The 26,327-nt window shown below is 32.9% G+C and overlaps 1 protein-coding gene and 1 long non-coding RNA gene across 2 annotated transcripts in view; both read left to right on the plus strand.

Annotated features, from left to right (window-relative positions):
* Positions 1–21,366, plus strand: part of LOC149484608 (RYamide receptor-like) — a 43,100-nt gene extending 21,734 nt beyond the window's left edge. The window contains exons 2-11 of the mRNA XM_089700812.1: positions 7,589–7,683; positions 10,679–10,881; positions 11,150–11,298; positions 15,970–16,091; positions 16,918–17,012; positions 17,548–17,673; positions 17,984–18,084; positions 18,639–18,729; positions 20,164–20,241; positions 20,902–21,366. Coding sequence (XP_089556938.1) covers positions 7,589–7,683; positions 10,679–10,881; positions 11,150–11,298; positions 15,970–16,091; positions 16,918–17,012; positions 17,548–17,673; positions 17,984–18,084; positions 18,639–18,729; positions 20,164–20,241; positions 20,902–21,279 — 1,438 coding nt within the window. The 3' untranslated portion in view covers positions 21,280–21,366. The remainder of the gene's footprint in view (positions 1–7,588; positions 7,684–10,678; positions 10,882–11,149; positions 11,299–15,969; positions 16,092–16,917; positions 17,013–17,547; positions 17,674–17,983; positions 18,085–18,638; positions 18,730–20,163; positions 20,242–20,901) is intronic.
* Positions 1–26,327, plus strand: part of LOC149484606 (uncharacterized) — a 172,417-nt gene that overhangs the window by 40,900 nt on the left and 105,190 nt on the right. The window lies entirely within an intron of this gene.

Here is a 26,327-nt window from a genome sequence, read left to right on the forward strand (position 1 = left end):
GTCGTGTTCCGGCATGATGTTGGGTGAAGCCCTTCTGGTGAATGGTTGGGTCCGAACAGTAGCTTTGCATTTAAGAACCGAATCCAGTGCAGCAGTGCTTTTCTGCATCTGGCGTCTAGTCTTGGAGGGTAGCGGGATCCGAAGAAACGGTTTACCGCTGGCCGACCGCAGGTTGTAGGGGGCCCAATTAGCGGGTTAGCCACCCGTGAAAGGCTGCCCCGCCGCCTGTGTATAATCCCGAGTTGGCTCCAACGTGCCGGTTGGCGACCGGATGAGAGGACCCGTTGGCAATATTCGGGGGGTTTCGGGCGTCCCCGCAGTCTCCAAACTAGACCCCATCAATGTAGATCCTGCCTGCATTCGGGTGGTTCTATATGCAAAGCCTCGTTCAACTACCAACAGTTCCCGCCTATTCACTCTACCAAACAAATAAAAGTAAAGATGAAAAAGTCTCATAAAGGAAATAAGGTTTTACAGCGGCTGCACTTCCTCTCTTTCAAAGTGCACCTCACCAACATCCGAGGCTTGCACTCTAATCTACTTTCAGTCCATCACCATCTTGAGACAGAGAAGCCGCATCTACTATTCCTTACGGAGACGCAAATTAAGAACCCCGCTGATGCAACATACCTGAAGTATCCAGGCTATTCTATTGAATACAATTTCAAGCCAAAAGCCGGAGTTTGTGTTTATGTTCGCGATGATATTTGCCTTTTGCGTCTTCGTCAACTTGAAGAGCCCAGTTTTTCAGTCCTGTGGTCGATGGTGGACATGGGCACTCATAAAATTATATATGCCTGTGTATATCGATCGCACAGTGGTGACTTTGAGACAACTAGGTTACTTAACTACCTCAGTGAAGCTGCTGATGTGATTGGAAGTCGGTACCCTGACGCAGAATTGGTCTTTCTGGGAGACTTTAACGCCTGTCACGCCGAATGGCTATTTCCATTCCAAAAGACCGACCATGCGGGTAGAGAAACTTTCAACCTTGCGCTGACTCATAACCTCTCCCAGCTGGTTCAAGAAGCGACACGTGTTCCTGACATTGAAGACCACACAGCAAACTGCCTCGACCTTCTGTTAACAACAGATCCAGACAGACACTCAATATCAGTCTCTGCACCTTTAGGATCATCTGACCACTGTCTGGTGAAGACTGTATCGAACTATCCTCCTCCAGACACTACCACCAGTTATAAGCGGAGAGTATGGAAATACAAGTTAGCAGATTGGGAAGAGATGCGTCACTTTTTTGCAAGTTATCCATGGCGACAAGTCTGCTTCTCGTCGGCCGATCCTTCCAGCTGCGCGGATAAAGTCGTTGATGTTATTCGTCAGGGAATGGAGTATTATATCCCTTTCTCAGACGTTAACTTCGATGGCAAAGCTAAACCTTGGTTTAACTCCGACTGCATCACCGCAGAGAAACGGAAGTTCTTAGCTTATAAAGCCTGGGTCGATGCTCGACTACGCAAAGCTCCAGATCTGCGCTCGAAAAAGAGGGCATTTAATAAGGCTGCCAAATACTGCAAAAAGGTGCTCAAAAAAGCCCGATTCGACCGAATTGAGAGTATTGGCAAGAAACTGATATCCTACCCTTCAGGTAGTAAGGCTTTTTGGTCTCTTGCCAAGATTGTCGAGTCAAACTTCTGTCGTCCTTCACTGCCACCGTTACTTAAGTCTGATGGTTCGTTGGCACATAGCGCGAAGGAAAAAGCCGATTTACTGGCATCACTTTTTGCAAATAATTCGCGTCTAGATTCTGGTAATAAATGTCCACCAATAATTCCCCATTGTGGCTCATATATGTCTAACATACATATAACACAAAAGACAGTTCTTAAAACCCTTCGTAATCTAGACGTGAATAAAGCCAGCGGACCAGATGGCTTGCCTGCGGTGGTATTTAAGAACTGTGCACCAGAGTTGTCTCCTGTCCTCACACGCCTTTTCCGCTTATCTTTAAAATCCGGAATAGTTCCCAGGAGTTGGAAAGTGGCAAACGTTCAACCTGTACCCAAAAAAGGTAATCGTGCTGAACCCACGAACTATCGGCCAATATCAATAACCTCCATACTCTCTAAGATTATGGAGCGTATATTGAATGAACAACTTCTCGAACACCTAGAAGCCAACGACCTCCTCAGCGACCGCCAATACGGCTTTCGCAAAAAGAGGTCGACTGGCGATCTTCTAGCGCACGCTACACACCAATGGGGCGAAGCCTTGGAGAATCATGGAGAGGCGTTGGCCGTCTCTCTAGACATCTCCAAGGCATTTGATAAGGTTTGGCATGCTGGCTTACTGAACAAGCTTCCAGCGTACGGTATTCCCCATGTCCTTTGTGCTTGGATAGAAGATTTCCTGAAAGAACGCACGATACGTGTCATTATTGATGGTTGTTCATCAGATGAAATGACTATTAATGCCGGTGTTCCTCAGGGATCCGTCCTCTCTGCAACTTTATTTCTTCTGCACATAAACGACCTTCTCAAACCCAACATGTTCGGATATGCAGATGATACTACTGTTGTGGAGAGGTATCTGTCCAATGCCCAAGCATCCCAAATCATCACCAAATCCGAGCGGCAGGCTATGGTTACGCGTATGAACTCAGCCTTACAGGATGTCGCTAGTTGGGGCGACGCTAATCTGGTAGAGTTTAACGCGAAAAAAACACAAGCGTGTTTTTTCACTGCCAAACGGACTTCTCTCCATCTAACTCCATCTTTCTGTGATGTACCGATCTCATTAACTGACAGCCTTGATCTACTTGGTGTATCGATTTCTGCAAATCTCAATTTCGGACAATTCATCGAGTCCAAAGCCCATATAGCAGCCAAAAAACTTGGAATACTTGCTAAAGTGAGACAATACTTCACACCGGAACAGCTTCTAAAACTTTATCAAGCTCAAGTTCGGTCGTGTGTGGAGTATTGTAGTCATCTTTGGGCGGGTTCCGCCAAAACTCACCTTGGAGCTTTGGACTCCATCGAGCGACGAGCTTGCAGAATTATTGCCGATCCCTCGTTGATTCGTCGTAACCTTCAAAGTTTAGATCACCGCCGACAAGTTGCATGTCTGTCGGTCTTCTATAGAATACATTTCGGTGAATGTGCGTACGAACTCCACCACCTTATTCCACCTTCTCCATTTCTTTATCGAACATCCAGGCGTGGAATGGGGTTCCATCCCTTCACAGTCGATATACCGCACACACGCACTCAGCGTTATGCGAATTCATTTTTCATTCGAACTGCGAAGGTGTGGAATTCTCTTCCATCGTCAGTATTCCCGGACCATTATAATCTGCAGCTCTTCAAGTCTAGAGTGAATAGGCTTCTTCTAGGCAGACGTGCTCCTTCATAGATCACATCACCGCTTTACATCAGGCGGGATAGTGGTCAAACGCCTGCCTATCATGTATAAAAAAAAAAAAAAAAAAAAAAAAATACGTAGTACTATGATATATTTTGAGATATTGTTACCTACTTTTTTTTCTATGCTTTACGTACATAATATCCCTCTTTTCAACTTACGATCACACCTGACTTTTATGCAAATATAATTAATGATATTGTATCTATCATAAATTTACCATGCGCCAAATACAAATGAATTTGAAAATTTAACTAGTCATATTGTTTTGTAACTAATTAGTATAGCCTAGTTTGGTATTATATTATCTGTAATATAGTCTATATGATGTAGTAATCAGTGACATAGTCATGTCGATGAATATTTACGAGAAACAAATGGATCGATACTGAACGTGGCTGGAAAATTTAACTATTTAAGCTTGGGGACGCTTAACATTTACAACGCTGATCTCAAAGGCACCGCCTAACACGAAGTTCATACGAGATATTGGAGTTGGTTCTATAGGGATACTCTACAATAAGTAATAACAAAACTTAATAGTTACATAATACAGTTTAAATAATCATGTACAGGGAGCATACACGTGCGGAATAACGCTAAGAGCTTATGTTCCAGAACTATTACACAAAATGAAATCTACGCTATGATTACGTTAGGTACCTACTACTGTATATACTTACTATTGTTACCGTAGATTTCATTTTATATTCCAGTAAAATGGATATACAAATATGAACCTACAACAATACAATATGATGCACATTGCACACATATAGGACCGTACCTAGAAATGCAGCTGTTTTATTGTAGTTCATATATTTTTGTTGTAAAAATGATTTAAATTGTGTTTTTTTTTTCATATTTAAAATGTTTGCCAATTATGGTCATCGCTTTGGTTTAGATTGGCCTTTAAATAACTGAAAAAGGGTTGTGCTGTTTCTTTACAACTAATCCAAATTTATTAACAATCCGATGACTGTTATGCGAAAAAGATGAGATGAAAATACTTTACTCTTTTTCTGATTTATTAAAATTCCAACATCAAGCAGTATATCATGTAGTTACTTAAATTTTAACACGGAATAGATAGACTAATTTAATTTTAATCTTATACGAATGCATATTAAAAAACATGCTCAAACTAATCAAAATATAAAACCGGCCAAGTGCGAGTCGGGCTCGCGCACAAAGGGTTCCGTAGCAGCAAATATAATAAATTACAGTTAAATCAACCTATCTCAAAAACTATAAGAGATACTTTGATCAAACCAAAAATCGTTGAAAGAGTTAATTAGCATGCATCACCTCTATTTTTTTTAGAATTTTATACCCCGTAGTTATAAAAATAGAGGGGGGGGGACATACTTTTTACGACTTTGAGAGCTGATATCTCAAAAACCGTTCACTTTAAGAAAAATGTTTTTTAGAAAACTTTATATCATTTTAAAAGACCTTTCCATTGATACCCCACACGGGTATGTACATCGAAAAAAAAAATTTCATCCCTCAGTTACATGTATGGGGGGCCCCACCCCCAATTCTTTTTTTTACTATTTAGTGTCATATTTTTGTAGCGGTTCATACAACACATATTCCCATCAAATTTCATCACTGTAGTACTTATAGTTTCCGAGTAAATCGGCTGTGACAGACGGACAGACGGACAGACGGACAGACGGACATGACGAAACTATAAGGGTTCCGTTTTTGCCATTTTGGCTACGGAACCCTAAAAACGAAATGAACCCCCTGATATGCTCTATTGATTAGTTCACAAAGTAAACAAGGGTGAAATAAAGAATTCCTTAAGAGAAAGGAATACTTCGTCTCATTTTCTTTTACATTTAAAGTCTTGGCAAAAGATCAAATAGGCCGTTACGGTTGAACTGAAGCGAATACTTACGATATCTTTAAATGAAATTCAACTATTTAAAACCTAGTTTTCCTGAAATAAAGTTATAAATTATACTTACCGTAGCCTCGTTTGAATCATAAATATAGAACTTAGAATATGCTCTAATACATCATGTATTTGACTGTTGACACCGGTTTAAAGGTTAAAGACTTTCCCAAAAAACTGGCCAAGTGTAAGTCGTACTCGCGCACGAAAGGTTCCGTACTATGGGGACCCCCCTTAATATTTAAAAAGGCCCCCAAAGGCTTTGTTTTTTTGCTTACAATTTCAATTAAATTTAATTGTTTTTATTATCCCTTTTACATTCACATTTAAATTTACTCGGAAGTAATATGATCGGACATTTTTTTCATTAATTAATGCAGAAACAGTTCCAGAATATTCACCAAATTTATATGACGAAATATGTTCAGGTGTAACTGTTGGGACTTGGGATGTACTTAATTCATCACACTTACACATATGCCAAAACAATGTAATTGAAAAATGTATGTATTATAATCCTTTTTTGTCTCCATACTTTCATATTTCGGAAGGTAAAGTCTTTCTCTTTTAATTTATAAAATTTTGGCAAGTCATTCTTATACAACAAACATATTTTCATTTTTTATTTTTTGGATAAACATTCTGATATTAATTTAAAAGCAGTGTTTATCGTATGTAAAAAAAAATGATGAGTTGAGAAAATACATTAAATGGTTTAAGAAACATTTTCTGCATGAAAAGCTTAGTGAGGCATTATTATTTTAGATTGATAATGGATTGTAGCTGTTAAGCTTAAGTTACGAACAAAGGCTTATGTTAGGATAAAATACGTCAATATTAAAACGCACAAAGTAGCTTTTTTATAAAAAAAAAAACGTTTTTCATGGTACCTAACTTTTTTAAAATCTACATAAAACAATACTTCAATATTATTAAAATTATAACTAATAATACATTTAACTTTCTTTTATTTTCCCTTTCCCAATCTCTGTCACCGCATTTTCTCAATGTGTTAAAAGGTATATTTCAGACGAGGAAACACATTTACTAGCCAACAAAACATTCCATTATTATCATCGCGATATTCATCCACTGCGAAAAACCACTTGCATAAAAATTATGGAGCTTCGGCATATGAACAGATTTTATTATCGTTCCCATTTTCCCGAAGCCGAATTAATAATATTACTATATAATATATTTGTTTTAGCGTGAATATTATATTAACCAGAGCTTTTAGAAAAGCTTTTAAATCTGGACTGGGTTGAAATAGTTTTTATTCTGTAACTATCGTTAAAACAATAGTTTAACGCAAAGGATTTAACTTTAGCAGCCATCGTAAAAGTAGAATTATATGCATAGTTTTCGTACCACACATATTCTTTGGAATATGAAGTATATATTAAAAGTTTTAACTTCAATATTATCCTCTTGGTTTAATCAGTTTTACAATAATCTGAATGTATAGGTATAGAAAATATCAGTAACCATTTTCTAATCGCATCTTATTGAAATTTTAATGTTTCATTTATTTTAATATCTTGCCTTTCAAATGAACCAAAACAGGAATTGGCATAAACATTAAACACCTGCTGTTTGCGAATATTTCCAAATATTATACTACCGCGTTTCATACCTGAAGATTAGATTTAGTTTACTCCTCTGCAATAACCATAAAAAATTTATCGTTATATGTATTTTTGATCCTTGGATGTTTTATTAGAAAGTAAATTGAGAATTAAATTGTAGATAAAGAAGGTGTGCAAGATATATAATTTATATTAGATACCTCATACCTAAAATGTATTGTATCAAATCATAATTAATATACATTAACACCAATTTTGTTATAATCAGTCTTAAGAAATATAAGTTACAGTGTTCCAAGGCATTTATTGTTATGCAATGCGAAAGATTTAAAGCTTACGAATATATTGACACAGATATTGAGTTAATACTATTTGTCGGAATAATCGAATGAAATCTGCGATTCTCAATATCCCAAACTAATTGATTTATCTTTATTAATGAATATCGGATTTAATATTAGATATAGCTCAATATTATTCTTCTAATATAATTACTATTCTATTTAGAATTCGTTTGAACTCTGTACTTCAATCAAATCAAATATATGCAAACATAATATTTTATATATCAACCCTCATCTCTGACTATGCTTCACGAAATATAAGAAACATATTTTACTTATCAACTCTCATAGGAGGCCAATGTCCCAGCTACATATGTGATATGGGCATATATGGGTTGATGGTTATGATGATGATATTTTAATTGTTGCAGTACAACTACCTCAGCCCAAGACGACGACGCGGACTGGTCAAGAAATGCAACAATAGAAGATTATTTAGGTCAAAACTCCACTCAAGAAGTTTTTGGTATGTAAATTAATGTCCACTTCGTATTCATTGTGAATACTGAAGCTCAAAGAAACTTATTAAATTCGAATAAGCTATTTCCCATTAGCATCATTAAAGGTAATTAGTTATTCCACAAAGTTTTGGCGATCTTTTCATTAATGAACGTTATAACAAGTCAAACTAATTAGTGGATAAAAAATAGTTGGTCGTAGAAAAATCTAAATACGTTTTAATGAGCTTAGGTAATATATTTTCTAATAGCATAATATCAAAATAATTGCTAAATCTATTAACTACTTACTATACCCAATACTTTAGATGTAATACACAAACATTTGGAATTGCTTTTTAAGTTAGGTAACTAGTATATTTGAATTTTTCTTAAAAAAACATGACACAGAACTCATAATGCTACCAAAATTACATCGTACCGACATTCATACTTACGGCTAACCGCATCATAATATTTAGTGGTTGAATGTATGTCAATGTGTCCACTGTTCCCTCCTAAAAGGTAGAAATTTAAATGGCACAATTTCATAATAGATAAGTCCTCAAATCTATATCAAAAACAAACCCGCGACAGGTGGAAGAGCACTTCAATAGTCAAATCCTGATTGGATAATGCACCTAGATAACTACTAGATAAATTGAAAGCTTCCTAGATAAGATGAATTTTCCTATCAAACTATTCGGAACAAATTTACCAATTTGTTAATTTTATTTACACATACGCACTTTAAATTAATCATTTTAAAAGGATTAATTTAAAGTGCGTATAAACGACTCAACATTTGGTCGTCCAATTTTTTATTTGCAAAAGAAACACGATAAATTTTGAAAATTAGGCATACGTTACACTTACTTACAACTGCTTTCCATGGGAACACTTTTACTCCCACATATTTCCCATTCAATATGCAAAGTTAAAATCCAATAATAAATAATTATTACTATTTCACATCGCAGAAAGATATTCGTCCATGCATACATGTAAATGAAATGAAAATTAATTTGGTTCATTTCAGAGCTGAGTTGCCCCAATTTTGTAAATTGATAGATGCTGTAAAATATTACTGCAAATGTAACTCTTGATCATTTATGCTTTACTTTACATATTTGATGAAAAAATAAATTAAGGGCTATAAAAAATTAAGTGATTTTCAAAAAATTTTCTCAAATAGGTATGTAGGTATAGAATATAGAACACTGAACAATGCATCTTATTCAATATTTATCCTTTAGACTAACACCAAACAATTTACGAGTAAATAAACACGTTTATCTTGGCTATTATTGAAACGCAAACTCTGTGCAAAGTTTAAACCTTACACATAAACCGATATACGAGAATTCAAATAGGGATGTTAGTAATATGAAACGGATTATTTAATAATTATAATCTAAACCTACCAATATTATAAAGCTGAAGAGTTTGTTTGTTTGAACGCGCTAATCTCAGGAACTACTGGTCCGATTTGAAAAATTCTTTCGGTGTTAAATAGCCTATCGGAGAAGGCTTATGGGAATAGATTATATGCTTCATATATGTTTATAATCACACTAAAACCAATAGGAGCGAGACAAAGCGGATAAAACCGCGCTAGTTATTAAATATTTGTAAAAAATATATTCACTTAAAAATATTTTTAGTTTTAAGCGTTTATGCCCTAAGACTAATACTTCACATACAGAGACTGAGGATGCTCTCTTTCTTAGAAAATGAACTTTCATTGAGATGCTGTGTATAAGACTGGGAACTGGGAACATTGCTAGGTGAAGTGTACTATTTTAATGATTCTTCACTGTTCACACTATTGCCTTTTAATTAAAAAACTTTAATTAATGGTTCTGTATACGTTTCATGTTCTATGACGGTTGTTTATCTTTGAATATAAGATAACAGCATTGTCTTATATTACTAACTAGCGACCCGCCCCGGCTTCGCACGGGTGCAATGCTGATACTAAATAGTTACACTACAGAAAAATTGTGAACGTTGTATATAATAGGTATAAAAATATAGCGGCCCGCTCCGGCCTCCGGCATCGCACGGGTATAAAATACATAGCCGGGCGGCCGCAAACGCTACGTCCTGTAATATCTTCGAAAATATTCACTTAAATCATACGGTGTAAAGGGCCATATAGATCTATATTAAATGAACAATGTATCCATGGTATTTAATTGGTTAAGGATTAATGCTGTATTGGTTAAAATCGCTTCGAAAATTAGCCATTATTTGTCGTAAAAAGTAAATGACAAAAAAAAGTTATTGTGGGTTATCCATAAGAGATAGACATATACCATCGCGGACTTTTCTGTAGACCTTTTCAATGTGTATAATACTTAGTACATTATTTTGATAAAACTCGTAGGGTTCAGCCTGCGTTTGCAATGTAAGCGGAATAAATGTAATTTTTTACGACATCACATTAGAAACCTCAAAAATAACAGTACTTCTCCACTACTTAATGGATCTTATTATACATATAAACCTTCCTCTTGAATCACTCTATCTATTAAAAAAAACCGCATCAAAATCCGTTGCGTAGTTTCAAAGATTTAAGCGTACAAAGGGACATAGGGACATAGGGACATAGGGACAGGGAAAGCGACTTTGTTTTATACTATGTAGTGGATGATTAATCGAGCAAGGCTTGGCGGAATGCTCAAATCTAAGACATTTTTTTAAAGAGCAAGCTATAATGAGCGTTAAAATATATATAATATGTGTTACATTGATATGAGATATATTCTATTTTAATAAACACTCCAAAAAGGGACTCCTTATTGGTAATTTAATGTACTTGATACAATGGGGCAGCAAAATAATATACGATAACTATTTTTAGAAATGCCGCGAATAATAGTTTCCGAGATTGTCGCCTTGTTATAATAATGTATACCTTATATACGACTTATAAGCACATAATAAGAATACACACCTAAACAGGAATAGGTATAAGCCAAAAGTTATGACTAAGGAGTAAAATTAATGTTATTGTTTCAGATACGCTGTACGATGTACCAACCGGTATGATAGTTTTGCTATCATTTCTTTACGGATCCATATCAGTATTAGCTGTGATTGGAAACTTTTTGGTGATGTGGGTAGTTGCTACGTCGCGACGTATGCAAAGCGTCACAAATTGTTATATAGCTAATTTGGCTCTAGCTGATATTGTTATAGGATTATTTGCAATACCATTCCAAGTAAGTATGATGAAATTTAGTTTTACATGAATATCAATTTTAACTTGCTTAATTTACTAAATGCAGTTTAAAGTTGTCTATTCAATAATTTTACTTTTAAGTGCACAGAATTCAGATGTTGTCGAATGCAGAGCGGTGTATATTAAAATTTGCTAATAAATAAAATGAGCTAGGTACGAAAAACTGCTCAGCTTTATGCGTGGTAAGGTGTTAATAGCGTCAGGTCAGTAATGCCTGACTTTTCATTGCCAGATGTGATTTATTGCAGTTTCAAGCTGCGTTGTTACAACGATGGTTGCTGCCTCACTTCATGTGTGCATTCTGCCCTTTCGTGCAAGCTCTGAGCGTGAATGTCAGTGTTTTTACGCTGACTGCTATAGCCGTGGACAGGCATCGGGCTATTATAACTCCTCTGAGGTAATTAGTATTAGAACTATTTTGATTGGGTTATCTGCGAAACCTTTAAAATTATTCTCGTGGTGTTACGTTTAATTTGCGTATAATATGAACATAGAGAAAATTTTAGACAGCAAGAGACGATGAATTGATCAAAGAAGCGAAAATATTCATAATCTTTGGAATTGCTCAGGAATTATTGACAATCCAGCGCGTTGTATAACCATTCAAAGTACTTCAAACAAAATAATTATATGAAATCATCCTGAAAGACGATTACCTACCTATTTAATATTATCAAGAAACTATTTTAGAATATGAATATGTTATATTTGCCTAATTTTTAGTTACATTATTCCGGGCATTCATATTTCGTGTTTCCCAAATTAATTATGTAACTGTATCCAACCAAAAAATTGAATAAGCTCTCACAAGTCGTGACAAACCCCTTCTCGAACAAATTTTCCCCTCGAGAGGAAAAGATTAATGGTAAGGCTTAACAAGGAAAGACAGCACAGTTTCCACTTAATTATCCTTACGTGTAGCCTATTCGCAAACTTCGCTATTCTTGTGAAAACTTATTTAAATATTATATTATATATGGTGTTAAATAAAGCATGCCATTTTTATGAATAGTAAATACCTACAATACAAATATACAATAAAATATGTTTTAACAAATTCCACATTAGTAGGTTTTTGTTTTTGTTTTTGTCCGAGAAAAAGCGTTAGGTTAAAATAAATGAAACTCCAAAATAACATTATTTCCAGTACAACCTTAGAGTACAACAGTCTGTAACACATTCCCCGTGCATCGATTAAAGTAAAGTTTGTGCCGTAAAAAGATTTGATAGCTCTTGTAATAAAAATTGGAATACAATACACTCCCAAATCTTTCCGTGGATACTGATAGCATTGAATGGTTTTATTTTGTTTATTTTTTCTACCAACAAAGTGAAAAATCGTGACCAAATTTTCTTGTATAATATTTTTATATTTTATAGAAGACAATGGTCTGTTTCCAAGTCATGAATATAAATTTTATTCCTAGGTATGTAACTGCGATTTTTCAATTTCGTTGTGTTGTCGAGGATTTCAATTTCGTTGTAAAGCTTTACAAGTAAAATTTTCTACTTTGGGCGGCTCATAATTCGTTCTGTCTTCCATGCATTTTATACTAACTCGAGCTACGAAAATAGTTTTCTATAACATAAATGTATACTATTACTACTACTACTATTATACTTGTACTCATCTCCATCTTTATGCTTTTGCATGCATAAGTTTAAAGTAGAACTAACCTCACTTACATACATTTACACAGAAATCAGGTAGGTACTAGGTTTATGTTGTCGTTCGTCGTTTTAAATCTTATCTGTCGTTATTATTAGGAAGTTGGTAAATTTAAAGAGTCAGAACAATTTTATAAAAATAAATTATCACCACGATCTTGCCTTTACTCGTATAATATATAATTATATTGCTTGGATAATATGTATTTTTACCTTTCATGGAACGCTTATCAATTTCAAAAACATATTTTATTTGATAAAATGAAGCTTTCATGCCGTAAACAGATAGATGAGGACGTGATTTGAGATTCTTTACTCACTACAAACTTTATATCAAAACATAAATATAAATTGAAATCAAACTATTGTAATGAAACAAATTCAAAAAAATCTAACTATTTCTTGTAGATTATCTCAGTAACCGCAGGTATAAACTCCTGAAGATCATTGTTTCGTTCGTTATCCATAAAACAAATCTTCCACATCACAAGATACGCTACTGTTAACCCAAACCACAAAAACAGAGACAATAAAATCTATTTCCATTTCACAGAATGTAATGAATGTAATTCAGTACGACTTTTGCAAATACATACGCGTATAATAATATATAATTTTACAAAGGATGTATTTATAACGTTTATTAATATACCTACCATAAATAAATATAATAAACCTACTGAATACAAAACGGTTGCAGTAATCATAGTGGTCGACTAAAGATATCATTTCAAAATATGTTTTAATTAGAAGGAAATTATCATTTGAAACATATTTCACAAAGCCCGCAACTGCACAATGCGGCACTATAAACCTGGCCAGGTTAATTTAGTTTATACCTTACCTCTTTATTGCACACTTCAAGTAAAGCTTTTAGAATAATATATTACTAAGTAGCGTACAAGGAACACCTTGGTTTAAATACAGTAATTTAAGTCGTTGAGAACAGCTAAACCAAGCTTTGTTAAATCTAAACCAACATTTAAATTTATAGAACACAATTTGCCCTGCTATAAAATTGTTAAATAACTGTATTTAATCGCTTATTTTTCCAAAGAAATACTGTGTGAAAACTTATGGATAAATGAGCACACCAGTCAATCATAGAACCAATACGGTGAAAGGAATTTAAATAACCAGAGCGGAAAAATTTATGACTTTCCCCTTCCTATTCTCGTTTCCTATTCGTATTGAAGTTTATTGTGCCTAATATTTATATTAGTTGATTTATTATGGCGTTTTCATAGTAATCGATCTAGACTTATGCTTTTACCAGTAGTTTTTCTCATTTTCTGAATAGACATAGAAAAAAAATGGAGCATTACCTACATAGTAATTTGTTAAGGAAATATTTAAAAAGCTTTTTATTTTTATTTTACCGAGGTCTATGGTATTACATACCATAAAGACCTACATAGGTCTTATTTCATTCTTTTTCTAAAAAAATAGAGCCGTTGTAGAACAAAATATGTATTCCATCGTAATATAAATAATCTATATTTGATTACGTATTAATAGTATATAATCTGGTTTCTACACATATTATTATATGGTTATAAATTATAAGATGACTTATTCTGAAAATATCTTCATAAAATTTTCAATCTCTCTTTAATTTACTTAAAAATATGTTTGATGAAAAGATACGCTGATTTAAATTTTATTATATTTTCAAAGATTTTATTAATCTCCAATCAATTTCCGAGTGCCATTTTCTTGAAACGAAAGTCGTAATCCTTAGGCGCGGGACATATACAAGCGGCGCGGCGCGCATCGGGCGCACCGCGGGCGCGCTGTTGGCGTCCGAAAATGATATTTATATAGAGTGGTTAAATGCATTTTCTTCATGCATAATTTAGTAAAATTATGTTTTTTGTGCTAAAAGAGATTTGAAAGTAACGTTAATTTGAAAGTAACGATTTTGTTTTGATAATTCCTTGTAAGTAAATAGCGAGGATAACCCCACGATTGCAAATATATCTTTGTTGGAAATGTTGGAATTTACTTGGAAAATTTTATAGTAGTTTTAAAGTAATTTTAAAGTAGTACTGGTGTAATGATGGAAGAAAAGAAGGTTAAAATAACACAAAATTTATATTGTACTAGCGGTCCGCCCCGACTTCGCCCGTGGTACATATTTCGCAATAAAAGGTAGCCTATGTTCTTTCTCAGGGTCTAAAGATTATCTGTGCCAAATTTCATCAAATTCGGTCCAGTACCTAGTTTATGCGTGAAAACCATACATACATACATACATACATACATACATACAAACCTTTCCTCTTTATAATATTAGTATAGATAAAATATGGTTTTCAAACACAGGTTTACATTTAAACCATATAAATCTAATCATTAAAATCTCAGTTCAAAAGTATTTACAGTACCGATCATTCCACAATATTATTACAATTACAAATAAATAAAAAACACAATCAAAATCAGGATTATCTTTATTTCTGACATTGTAGATACATGGGAACTTTCATTATGCTCTTCTTCATTTTCACTTTCCCTACTGCCATCACCTGTGTAAATCATTTCATCGATTAATTCAATTCACCTTTAAAAACTACACGAAGAAGGGTATGTATTAGCAGCTCTATATAATTCCACACAGAGAGAACACGTGCAGTCACCACCAATATTTAAAGACGACTGACGGATTTTTGAGTTTTTTGACTGACAGGCTACCGTCTCCGCCCGATTTGTTTTTGATTGTGTATGACCGTGAATTGACCTCTATTTGGGGAAGCGCGCCTGCGGTACGCCTGCGGTACGCCCGCGGCGCAACGGTGGCGTGCCGCCTCGACGCCTGTCCAAAATTCTTTCATACAAAATGTATAAGAAGGATGTGGTGCAAAACAGATTAAAGAGGCGCGCTTATGGCACGCCCGCGCCCGCACCGCTTGTGTTTGACCCGCGCCTTATACATTTACCTTTTAAAAATTAACTTAAAGACGTAGTTATTTTGGTATCGTTTCTCGAACAAGAAAATTTACTGTAACTGAATAACAAATTTGATTTAAGCTCGAGTTTGAAAAACAAACCCCTGTAAAAAACAAATCTAAGAGGATTTTCCTCGTAAAAAAGGACACCCGAAGTCACAATTTTAGATTACAAGTATGTACAAAAGAAGTTAAACATCAATCATAATATCTGGAAAAAAATATTGTATTGTTTATAAAATACAATTTGTAGTTATTTATAAGTGGTGTAGCTAAGAACCAAAATCTTATATAAAGTCTTCAAGTGAATATTCACATTCATAAAATATGACTTATTTGAGAAAATCCATAAACTATTATAATCTTTTACTAATAAAATAGTTTCAACAATGCTTCATACGTATCTATAACTTCAATTCACACAGCAAACACAATAAATTGTTTTCTTCTAGTGCACACACATCGAAGCGAGTAGCTAAAGTGATAATAGTATTTATTTGGATATTGGCGCTATCTCTCGCTGCACCCATGGCGATGTCTTGGGAGGTCGTAATGGAAGAGGAGCAGGACTCAGGTGATATATTAGCCTTTATTTATTAAATCTTCTACTAATATAAGTGAAGTCCCGTGTCCCCAAGTGGGGTAAGGGGCATATGCCCCTAATAAATCCCATAAATCATATGATTATGCACACATCTGTTTCACTGATCGATTTTCTCTACGGAAAAGTAGGTGATCAGCCTTCTGTGTCCCGCCAGACCGAGACATTCTTTTTTCTTCGTCTCCACCGGGAATCGAACCCAGAACCCTTGGTTCTACGCTCACGCGTCAACCACTGTACCAAGGAGGCGTTCAAACGTTCGACTAATATGATCGCTTCTATGTTTATGTTCCTTGCAGATAATATGTTATTTCTAGACGTGAAGGAGATATAATGTAGGAAGGCGAACGCTTTTGTTATTTATGTAATTGAGATCGTAATTTAATTGATAGCTCATAATTGAAAACGTGTTGTAATGTGATATCCTTATATTATGCTTAAATAATTATGAATTATCTAGTAACATTAACACTGTTATTTTGAATTAAATAATATATTTGAAGGATCTTATTAAAATCGTTAGATACGTAAGTACCAACTTATACAAATTGAGTGTAAAAGGCTACCCGCTTCAAGTACATACAAAAGTGGAAAGTTGAAATATTTTTATACCTTTGCGAAAGAAAATCCATGTCCCTTTTGGTTAGAAAGATTTTGTGATTGATTTTTAATAAATTGGACAATACCCATTTTCGCCTTCTGGGAAAAAGTTTTTTAATTTTGTTCGAAGTTACTGAAAACCATTGATCTTAGTTTGAGATGTCAGTCAAAATTTATCTTTACTCAATTTTAATTACAGTTTCAAAAGTTTTTTACGAAAAGCCGTTTTGTACTGCGAGTGAATTTGGCTCCAATTCACTGGCCATATATCGCCTTTTACTGTACGTTTTTCAAGTAAGTAAGAGTTTTAATTTTTATCTGCATGAGTGGGTTTGAAAATATTCCAATTGGGACCGTGAAGTGATTTGAATTGTAGGTCAAGTTTGCTTTTCCACGTTCATTATCGGAGTAGAAAATATTTTAAGGGATTTACCAGAATATGAGTGATTTACAACATATTGATTCTAAACTCTTATATTAGATATATCAAAAAACACCTTAAAAAGTTTCACAAATACCAAGTGTGCTTTCGTGAATTGCAAAAACGCTTGTCTGCGAGTATTAAAAGCTTTTAAGTAGAGTTGATGTTTCATAACGGGCTAAAATCTGTTGAAATTTATTTTCAAATATATTTTTAAAAAGATTATGAGTTCACAGCGCGTTCTCTGTTTTTGTGATTCCTTTTTTATTTTTAATATACTTTTGCATTTAGAATGTTAACATTCAATCTTTCAATGAATTATGTTATGCTTAAATGCAACTTAAATGCCTAATTATATAAATATTATGAGTTCTACTATTTTTTTAATAATATATTTTTACCGTTTAGTACGTGATACCTCTATGCGTTATTACATTCGCATACGCACATATGGCTATGAAACTATGGGGTGCTAGAGCTCCTGGAAACGCTCAAGAGACGAGAGACGCAAACCACATGAAAAATAAGAAACGGGTGTGTATAATTTTCAAACAAAATATCTTTATTTCTGATAGAGATTCTTAAACTTTTACCCATTCATTACTGAGAGAACTAAAAGTACTACTGCTAATATAAATTGTCTTCCACAATTCAGATTATTCGATTTAAATCTGTTTAAGTAGATATATAAAGTGTTTTGTATGCAATAAAGATTATAAATAAATATAAATAATCATAGCGACATAAATTCATTTTTCTTCATTTTGCATTGAAAATAATTTAAAGTTTGAAATACATAAATAGGTGCCTTTGTATATTTTGTAAAAATTAATTATTGTTTTAGGTTATAAAAATGTTGGTTTTAGTGGTGGCGTTGTTTGCGATCTGCTGGCTCCCTTTACAAAGTTACTTGTTACTGCAAACATTTTTTCCATCCATTAACGAGTAAGTTATTTGTATGAGAGAAATACCGTTCTATTAAATCAATATGCGACCATTCATTGAGCTTTATATTATATGTTTTATATTATTCAATACCTCTGAATATAATTTATGATACAAAATTATATTTTTTATACACCATTCGATTTTTTTACCCAAAATAATCAATCTCCTGAACTGGTATTGAACAATTTTGTATTGTGTCACACCCTTGTCTTATAATACTTATTAATATATCAACTAAATGAACGTCGTGATGCTCAAAGCTGTCGGATTAATCATTTAAATAACGTGAAAATAAAAATTTCCTTGTTGATCACTTTGTCAAACACGACAGGCATTGAATAAACGAAGACTTTTTTCATTTTTTTGTACGTAGAATTTTAACGTTTTGGGTTTACATCCGACTTTATTGATCGTCAGTCGAACAGAATCAGATTGCTTATAACCTTTATGTGGCATAAACATATTGTAATTTGAATAAAATAAATTGTATTTTATCTGTTTTTTCTGTAATAATTTAATTCTTCTTAATTTTAGCTATTATCTGCTTTCAGGTACAGATATATAAATGTAATTTTCTTCTGCTTTGACTGGCTCGCAATGAGTAATTCATGTTACAATCCATTTATCTACGCCATATATAATGTAAGTATTATATTTAAATAGATTTTATACTACTACATATGATAAAATATATACATTATTTTATTGATAAACTATGCTGAGCATAAAAGTGATGAGATGTATATTTTACGTAAGTGACAAATTATGCTTATAGATAAATATTGACCTAAACATTGTTTTATTACAAACGCAACTTTTCTGCCTACTCGAGCAAAAGCTTGATTGAATCTTATGAAGACCCAAAACGACATAAGAGGGTTCAAATCCGATTGGAATATTCTTATCTTTATGACCAGACACTTCGACCAGACAGAATAAAATTAATGACGTAGAAATTTACTACTAGGTTGATATTATGTAGCATTGAATTAGCCGAGGAAAATTTAATAGAAGTGCACATTTTGGTCGTAGTTTATAACAGTGCATAGTTTTATTTAAATTGTATGTGACGTGTTATGTATTTTACTGAGTATGCGTCCATAGGTACTCCTTTAATAATAATATTATACATGTAATTAATTGATCATTTCAATGGTCAAAAGTAGCAACTTTAAATTTCAAACACAGATTTCGATGATCTGCTTTTTGGATTAAGGTTAAGTTCCTTCATTTATCATTATTTCTTTCGATCACAATATTAAATAATCTCGATAGCCTCACACGTAATTTAAAATGATGATAGATTTAGTACAAGTTGCTCCAACGATACGATAAAACTTGACTTGTTGTAAAAGTCTCTTGGGAAATTAGATCGAAAACTCTATAGAATATATATCAATGTTTCACAGATATTAAACCACTGCTAGCATTGCATTGTAATTGCAGTACCGGTCTCTACAATCTTATATCTGTAGGTCTAAATTAAAATTTGTACCTAATAAAGGTTAATATTGGTAAAATGTTTGCCTTTAATAACATTATTAGGTCATTAGGCACACCTTTTACACACATAATATGAAGTGCAAATACAGGACAAGCAACTACACAGTTTAAAAACACACTATCTTAATTCATGAATAAACAGAGGTTCGATTAATGAATTGAAACATATATGGAGATATTCCCTGAGTGATACATCAGTTGAGATGATATGTTAAATGAAAGCGTTTTAATATCATTGTTTAGAGTAGTGGAAAAATTGCTCTGGGATCGGCTCGTAAGTAATTAAACTTCGATGAAATGGAGCTTTAGAATAGGTACGATCATAAACGATTTGCTTCATTTTTTCACAATTATTACCATCTATATTAATGAAAAATATAATAGTTTAATACTAAATAAATTGTAAAAGGATAAGCATTTTAAGAAGGACTCCACACTGTACGAATCAACAATTTATTATTATACATAGAATAAAAGTAACCGATTAATTAACGAGAGATATAATAATAGTATACAATACGAGGCAGGAAATGACTGCATATTTATCGTTTTTTCTTTTTTTTTTTGTTTCAGGAAAAATTCAAAAAGGAATTCAAGCAGCGCTTTACGTTTGGTCAGAAACGAAACAGATTTAACAACGATAGTTACGAGGTAAATATAAATTTATTCGCTTTAAAAGTCGTGTGCGGTGTGCTAATATTATTCATTCAATTCTTACATAATATCATAAATCTGCAGAAATGTAAATTCTGTTCAACCTAATTCAATGTACATATCTACATTGAAAATTTTATTTAAACTTGGTATAATTTTGACTTCAAATCATGGACACTACACTGTGATGAAACCACACTCGCATTATGGAAATGATTAAAGATCCCTCTACGCGGGAAAATCGCTTACCTCTCACGAAATCCCACTCCCACGAACGAAGTCTCGGCCACGGCTAGTCTCATAAAATTCTTGCAGTGCTTTTGCGATACTACTTCTGATAAGTCCGCAGCAGGTGGGGCCGGGAAAGTACCACTTTTACGATCCACATTGGGGTCAATTTCATACTCACGAATAAAGTTTACACGAATGAGGTTGTAGTACGATTTATGTTAGTATCACATTTGCACTACAACTGGTTATATTAAGTACTGAGTATTACGTATTCAATTTAGAGTTTTATAATAAGAATACTTATCTGTTATGTATTCATAAAATTGGTCAATGTTTTTATAATACGTAATATTTATTAAAATGTAATAACTAATAAGCATGTTAATATGCAATTATTGCTTATATAATGAAGTATGCAATTTTTAGGATGGCCAATCTTACAGAACTCGAGTTTTATCAATCCGTTCATCAAACGAGAGAAGTGTTTACTCAATGCGTAAGTCCGTTAATGTAACGCCGATTGACTCCATGAAAGTTTCAAGAAACTCTTGTAACTGCGCACGCAATCAAAATAAACAAGCGAATATAGAAAACCACTTTCGACTGAAAGCCAACAGCGAGTTTGATTCATACAGAAACGGCAACAGATATAATATATCTCCAACACCAAAGAGAAAAACTTCAAAAAGGATTCCCAGCGATGATGATGTGCCAATCGGTGATGAAAGAGTCAGTGAATTGTACATATTCCCTAATAGTAATATTGTCGAATTTACTGACATTGTATGTGATAATAAAGTTTAGATATATAGTAAATTTAAAACAAATTGTACATATTATATTTAAAATATAAAAGAGAATGTAGGATGGAATAGATTTAAATATAAAATATTGAAGAATATTAATGTGTTTTATTTTTAGTCTCAATAATTTATTCTACACAAATCATCTTTATTAAACCAGTTCATTCAATAAACTAGATTCGTCTTCGACTTATAAACCTAAATAAAACTAGGCCACGGAAGTCATAAGAAAACAAAAACAGTTCATCAAGCGTATCTTATAAGTATTTCGTGTTTTTCACTAGATGTACTTAGTTTGGAGATCCTAATTAAGGTCAAGCGACTCATTTGGAAGATAAAGAACGAGAAAAGTCGAAACAAATTACTGTAGTTTAGTTGAGGTTCACTAAAATCAATTCGAATGTTTATTGGAACGTTATAAGAATTACAAAATACTAGAATAATACCTACAAGCTGTCCAACTATTTCGTTTTGATGATGCAAAAACAATTTTATTTTCTGAACTTAATTTTTTTCTAGAATGTAAATGACTGATATGATTACTAGTAATAGGATTTCATTTGATAGTGTTATAGTTTACTTGGTAATAGAGTACAAAACGATACTCCAAAATTTTCAAAAAAAATTTCGAGGTACCAACTTAAAAAATTATAATAAGTATCTTTGCCCTGAGGTATCTATTTCGTTTTGAATTTTTTAATATTTTTTGATGAAGTTTCACCACCGGCCGCTCTGTTTCGAATTATAATTTCACACAAAGAGAATTTGGCAGTGCGTAGATCAAAGACATATAAGTAGCATAGTAATAATTTAAAACACGTGGAGATGAAAATTAGCATACGCTCATGTGTTATACATTAGTTTATTTACATAGAGTACGGACATGGTTTATTTTAAATTTTGCTACAATAAGAATATTCTTGGTCCAAAAACTTTACTGCAAACCAGAACAGAACTGATTCAAAACAAATCTAAATGAAAAAGATAAAAAAGAAGTGTTACTGATAATTTTTGACAACAAATAAGTATTAGAACGATATCTTAAATTCTGATAATATTGTATTTATATATCATCTTTACATATTAAAACAATTTCTTGCTACATTAATATCTTACTAAACATACAAAATCAACGGTATACCGATCCTTCGCCTCTGGGTACGGCCCTGTCACGTTTTTAATAAGTAACCCGCCATACGTTGGGCTTTCTCTAATAATAAATTTAACGAAAACACGTTTATCATTTTATAATTAAATTATGATAAAGTGTTTTTAATTATACGTCAAATCTGCATAAGTTTACTCGATATGCTAATAAAAGGATGGTGAAGTACCTTAGCTTTGGAATTGTGCAAAACATTGATAATTAATGGCCTCAAAAACTCCATATCACATACAAATATCTGTGAATAATATTAATTTTCGTTACTTTTTTATTTTTGTCCATTAATAAACTCCCAAAAATATTTCAAAATCAAAATTAAACCAATCGTTTTAGCAATTCCCGAATTAGCGAGACAAATGAATAGCAATTGTCAAGTTATTCAATCTTTTCTAAAAATACATTAAAAATAAAAATAAAAAAAAATATAATGGAAAATTATTTGATGAAATTACTTTCTTGTAAGAAATGTAATAAGAATCAAGTTCAATTGGTAATTTTCAAGCCTTCCTTAAATAAGTAAATGGAATTAACATTTCACAAGTAAACAAAGGAACTTATGATTTACCATTTCGCTTTTCCAGTCTATAAAGTTTAGCCCCATAAAAATTATCTATAATGACATCAAAAGAGTGAGTGGTCTCTTGGTCATAAACCAAAAGATTATGGGATCCAAATACAATCAACAAACTAGGCCTTGAGAATCTTAAAAAAAATCTCGGAGAAACAATTCAATTTTATTAGGAAATCCTGAAGTGTTACCATTATAATTCTACATGCCTTAATTTGTATTAAGTACTTGAGTTGGGTGCTTAAAACTTTTTTACTGTTTTATAAAGCTTCTACGAACGAATAAAAATGGAATAGGTAATTTATTTTATACTTTAATAACGGTAATGCAGCCTTTATTTATTCGAAAACGGATAAAAACACACGTATACTGTGTGTGTATACGTGTGTTTTTAGACCAAGTTCAAATATTGCTATGAGTAAATATCGATAGCGAAGCAATGTTTCATGTAACTAGTTTCAAAATACTCTTGTTTAAAAATAAAGTTCTGAAAATAGATATAAGGAAAACCGTTTCTTTTCCTACAGAGAGTTGGTAATAATTGCACTTCAACACGCAAAAGCCGCCCAATAACAACGAGTATACTTACTTATATTAAATCCTTGTAGAAAATAGTGAACAAAACTAAGAGACTTCTAAATTCCCTCGGCATTTCCCAAGATATATAGAAGATATTATGTGATATCAATTATATACGAATAACCTTAATTATTAATGTAAATTTTATAGGGTAATAATTAAGAATGCTTTTGGAAACAGGTTTGTATTCAATAGGGCTATTTTCAAGCTTGGAAAATTTACTCCACCACTACTCCAAGTAACATAATAATCGGAATGAAATACAGAAAATTAGACTAATACTAATTGACTGGACTGGTGTGTTCTAAGTTAAAGGTATTTATATTTTCTATAATTTTTTTTACTCCTTTTTTACTACGATTTAAACGATGTAATAACGATTTAATTATGTTGACTAGACGATAAAGGGTAAAATTACTGAAGGAAATATGCAAATATTCTCGGCACAGGCCTTCATTTAGGCCAATAAATCGTGATGTTAGTAGAGTAAGTCATATTGTCTTCCCAATTTCCGTTGATATTGATATTATAATTATTAATAGTAGACGCAATAAATTTATACTCGTGGGAAGCTCGTGTTATGTCTGAGATAAAATAACGAAGGACATAGTTATTTTATAATCCCTAAATGTATAATTTCTGGCACTTTTGTGGAAAAAAAATATAAAGATATGTAAAATGTAATATCACATAAATACCAACCATGTACCAATATAAATGTTATGATTATTGTGTAACCCAATATATGATATGATTATTATGTCCAGAGAAAGAATTGTGACATAGGCTACTTTTTATCGTGGTGACACATCTTATTCCCGTCGGGACTTCCTTTGACAAGCGTGCGAATCCGTAAGCGGAAAGTAAGTGAATCAAATTTCCTCTAAAAATAACCAACTTCATTCTATTATCAACTATCCAAAAAATTCCAAAACATACAAACGATCAAATGGTCCGAAAAGTTCGTTTCTTTTTTGCCGAAAAGTGGGTTCACTAAATCTGCTGAGTACCCAAAACAAATGTGTTTTAGGAAATTTTCAACCTTTTATTGTGTCGCTTGGCGCTCACACGTGGGTCTCAAATGCAGTTGTTTGTGTCCAAGTTCACGTTTGAAGCACATGTGGTTAAAGACTCTACGAAGTTCTGAACTGCATGCTGGTTTGAAAATAGGTTCGATTAGTTTTACATGAGTTTAATATTTAATGTATCATCCATCATAAAATATTTAACATGATAAAATATGACTTTTTTACAATATGAATAATCATGCTCTTTGGGAATATTTTAACATAATATTTCTCCTTACTAGTGTGTAAAATCACTTCTTAAGGCGAAAAAGTAAAATCCGTAAAGCATCATTTTAGATTCCAACAACCTATTAAGGTAAGTAAGTAAGTAACCTATTAGGTACTATAACTCATATCATGTTCGTAATAAAAATATGTTTTACCATACTGAAATAGTTTATTTGACCAATATATTCATAACATAATTAGACCTTGAGGCCAATCCTTTGATAATGTCTTAAGACAACAATATGTTCTTGAATAACCATTTATATAATAAACTAGCGGTCCGCCCCGGCTTCGCCCGTGGTACATGTTTACGTTTTCTCTACATAAGAACCATCCTCGTACTTCAAGGAATATAATAAAAAAAGAATTATCGAAATCGGTTCAGCCGTTCTCGAGTTATGCGCTTACCAACACATTTTGCGATTCATTTTTATATATAAGATATCCAAAAAATTCCAAAACATACAAACGATCAAATGGTCCGAAAAGTTCGTTTCTTTTTTGCCGAAAAGTGGGTTCACTAAATCTGCTGAGTACCCAAAACAAATGTGTTTTAGGAAATTTTCAACCTTTTATTGTGTCGCTTGGCGCTCACACGTGGGTCTCAAATGCAGTTGTTTGTGTCCAAGTTCACGTTTGAAGCACATGTGGTTAAAGACTCTACGAAGTTCTGAACTGCATGCTGGTTTGAAAATAGGTTCGATTAGTTTTACATGAGTTTAATATTTAATGTATCATCCATCATAAAATATTTAACATGATAAAATATGACTTTTTTACAATATGAATAATCATGCTCTTTGGGAATATTTTAACATAATATTTCTCCTTACTAGTGTGTAAAATCACTTCTTAAGGCGAAAAAGTAAAATCCGTAAAGCATCATTTTAGATTCCAACAACCTATTAAGGTAAGTAAGTAAGTAACCTATTAGGTACTATAACTCATATCATGTTCGTAATAAAAATATGTTTTACCATACTGAAATAGTTTATTTGACCAATATATTCATAACATAATTAGACCTTGAGGCCAATCCTTTGATAATGTCTTAAGACAACAATATGTTCTTGAATAACCATTTATATAATAAACTAGCGGTCCGCCCCGGCTTCGCCCGTGGTACATGTTTACGTTTTCTCTACATAAGAACCATCCTCGTACTTCAAGGAATATAATAAAAAAAGAATTATCGAAATCGGTTCAGCCGTTCTCGAGTTATGCGCTTACCAACACATTTTGCGATTCATTTTTATATATAAGAAGATTGGAGAAAATGTCATCTTAATAATTCAGATAAGATGACAATTACGCTTTGAATTCCTCATTTTATTTACTTCCGATGTCAACACAATTAGATTACACCATGATTATACCAATTACTCCATTCTTTAGGAGGGATAAAATAAGAATTGAAATGGGACTAAAGATATCCAATTACC

This window comes from Colias philodice, chromosome 11 (assembly GCF_061535455.1).
Source record: "Colias philodice isolate Cphi_HAF_F1 chromosome 11, ilColPhil1 Martin Lab GWU primary, whole genome shotgun sequence".
NCBI classification, from domain to species: Eukaryota; Metazoa; Arthropoda; class Insecta; order Lepidoptera; family Pieridae; genus Colias; species Colias philodice.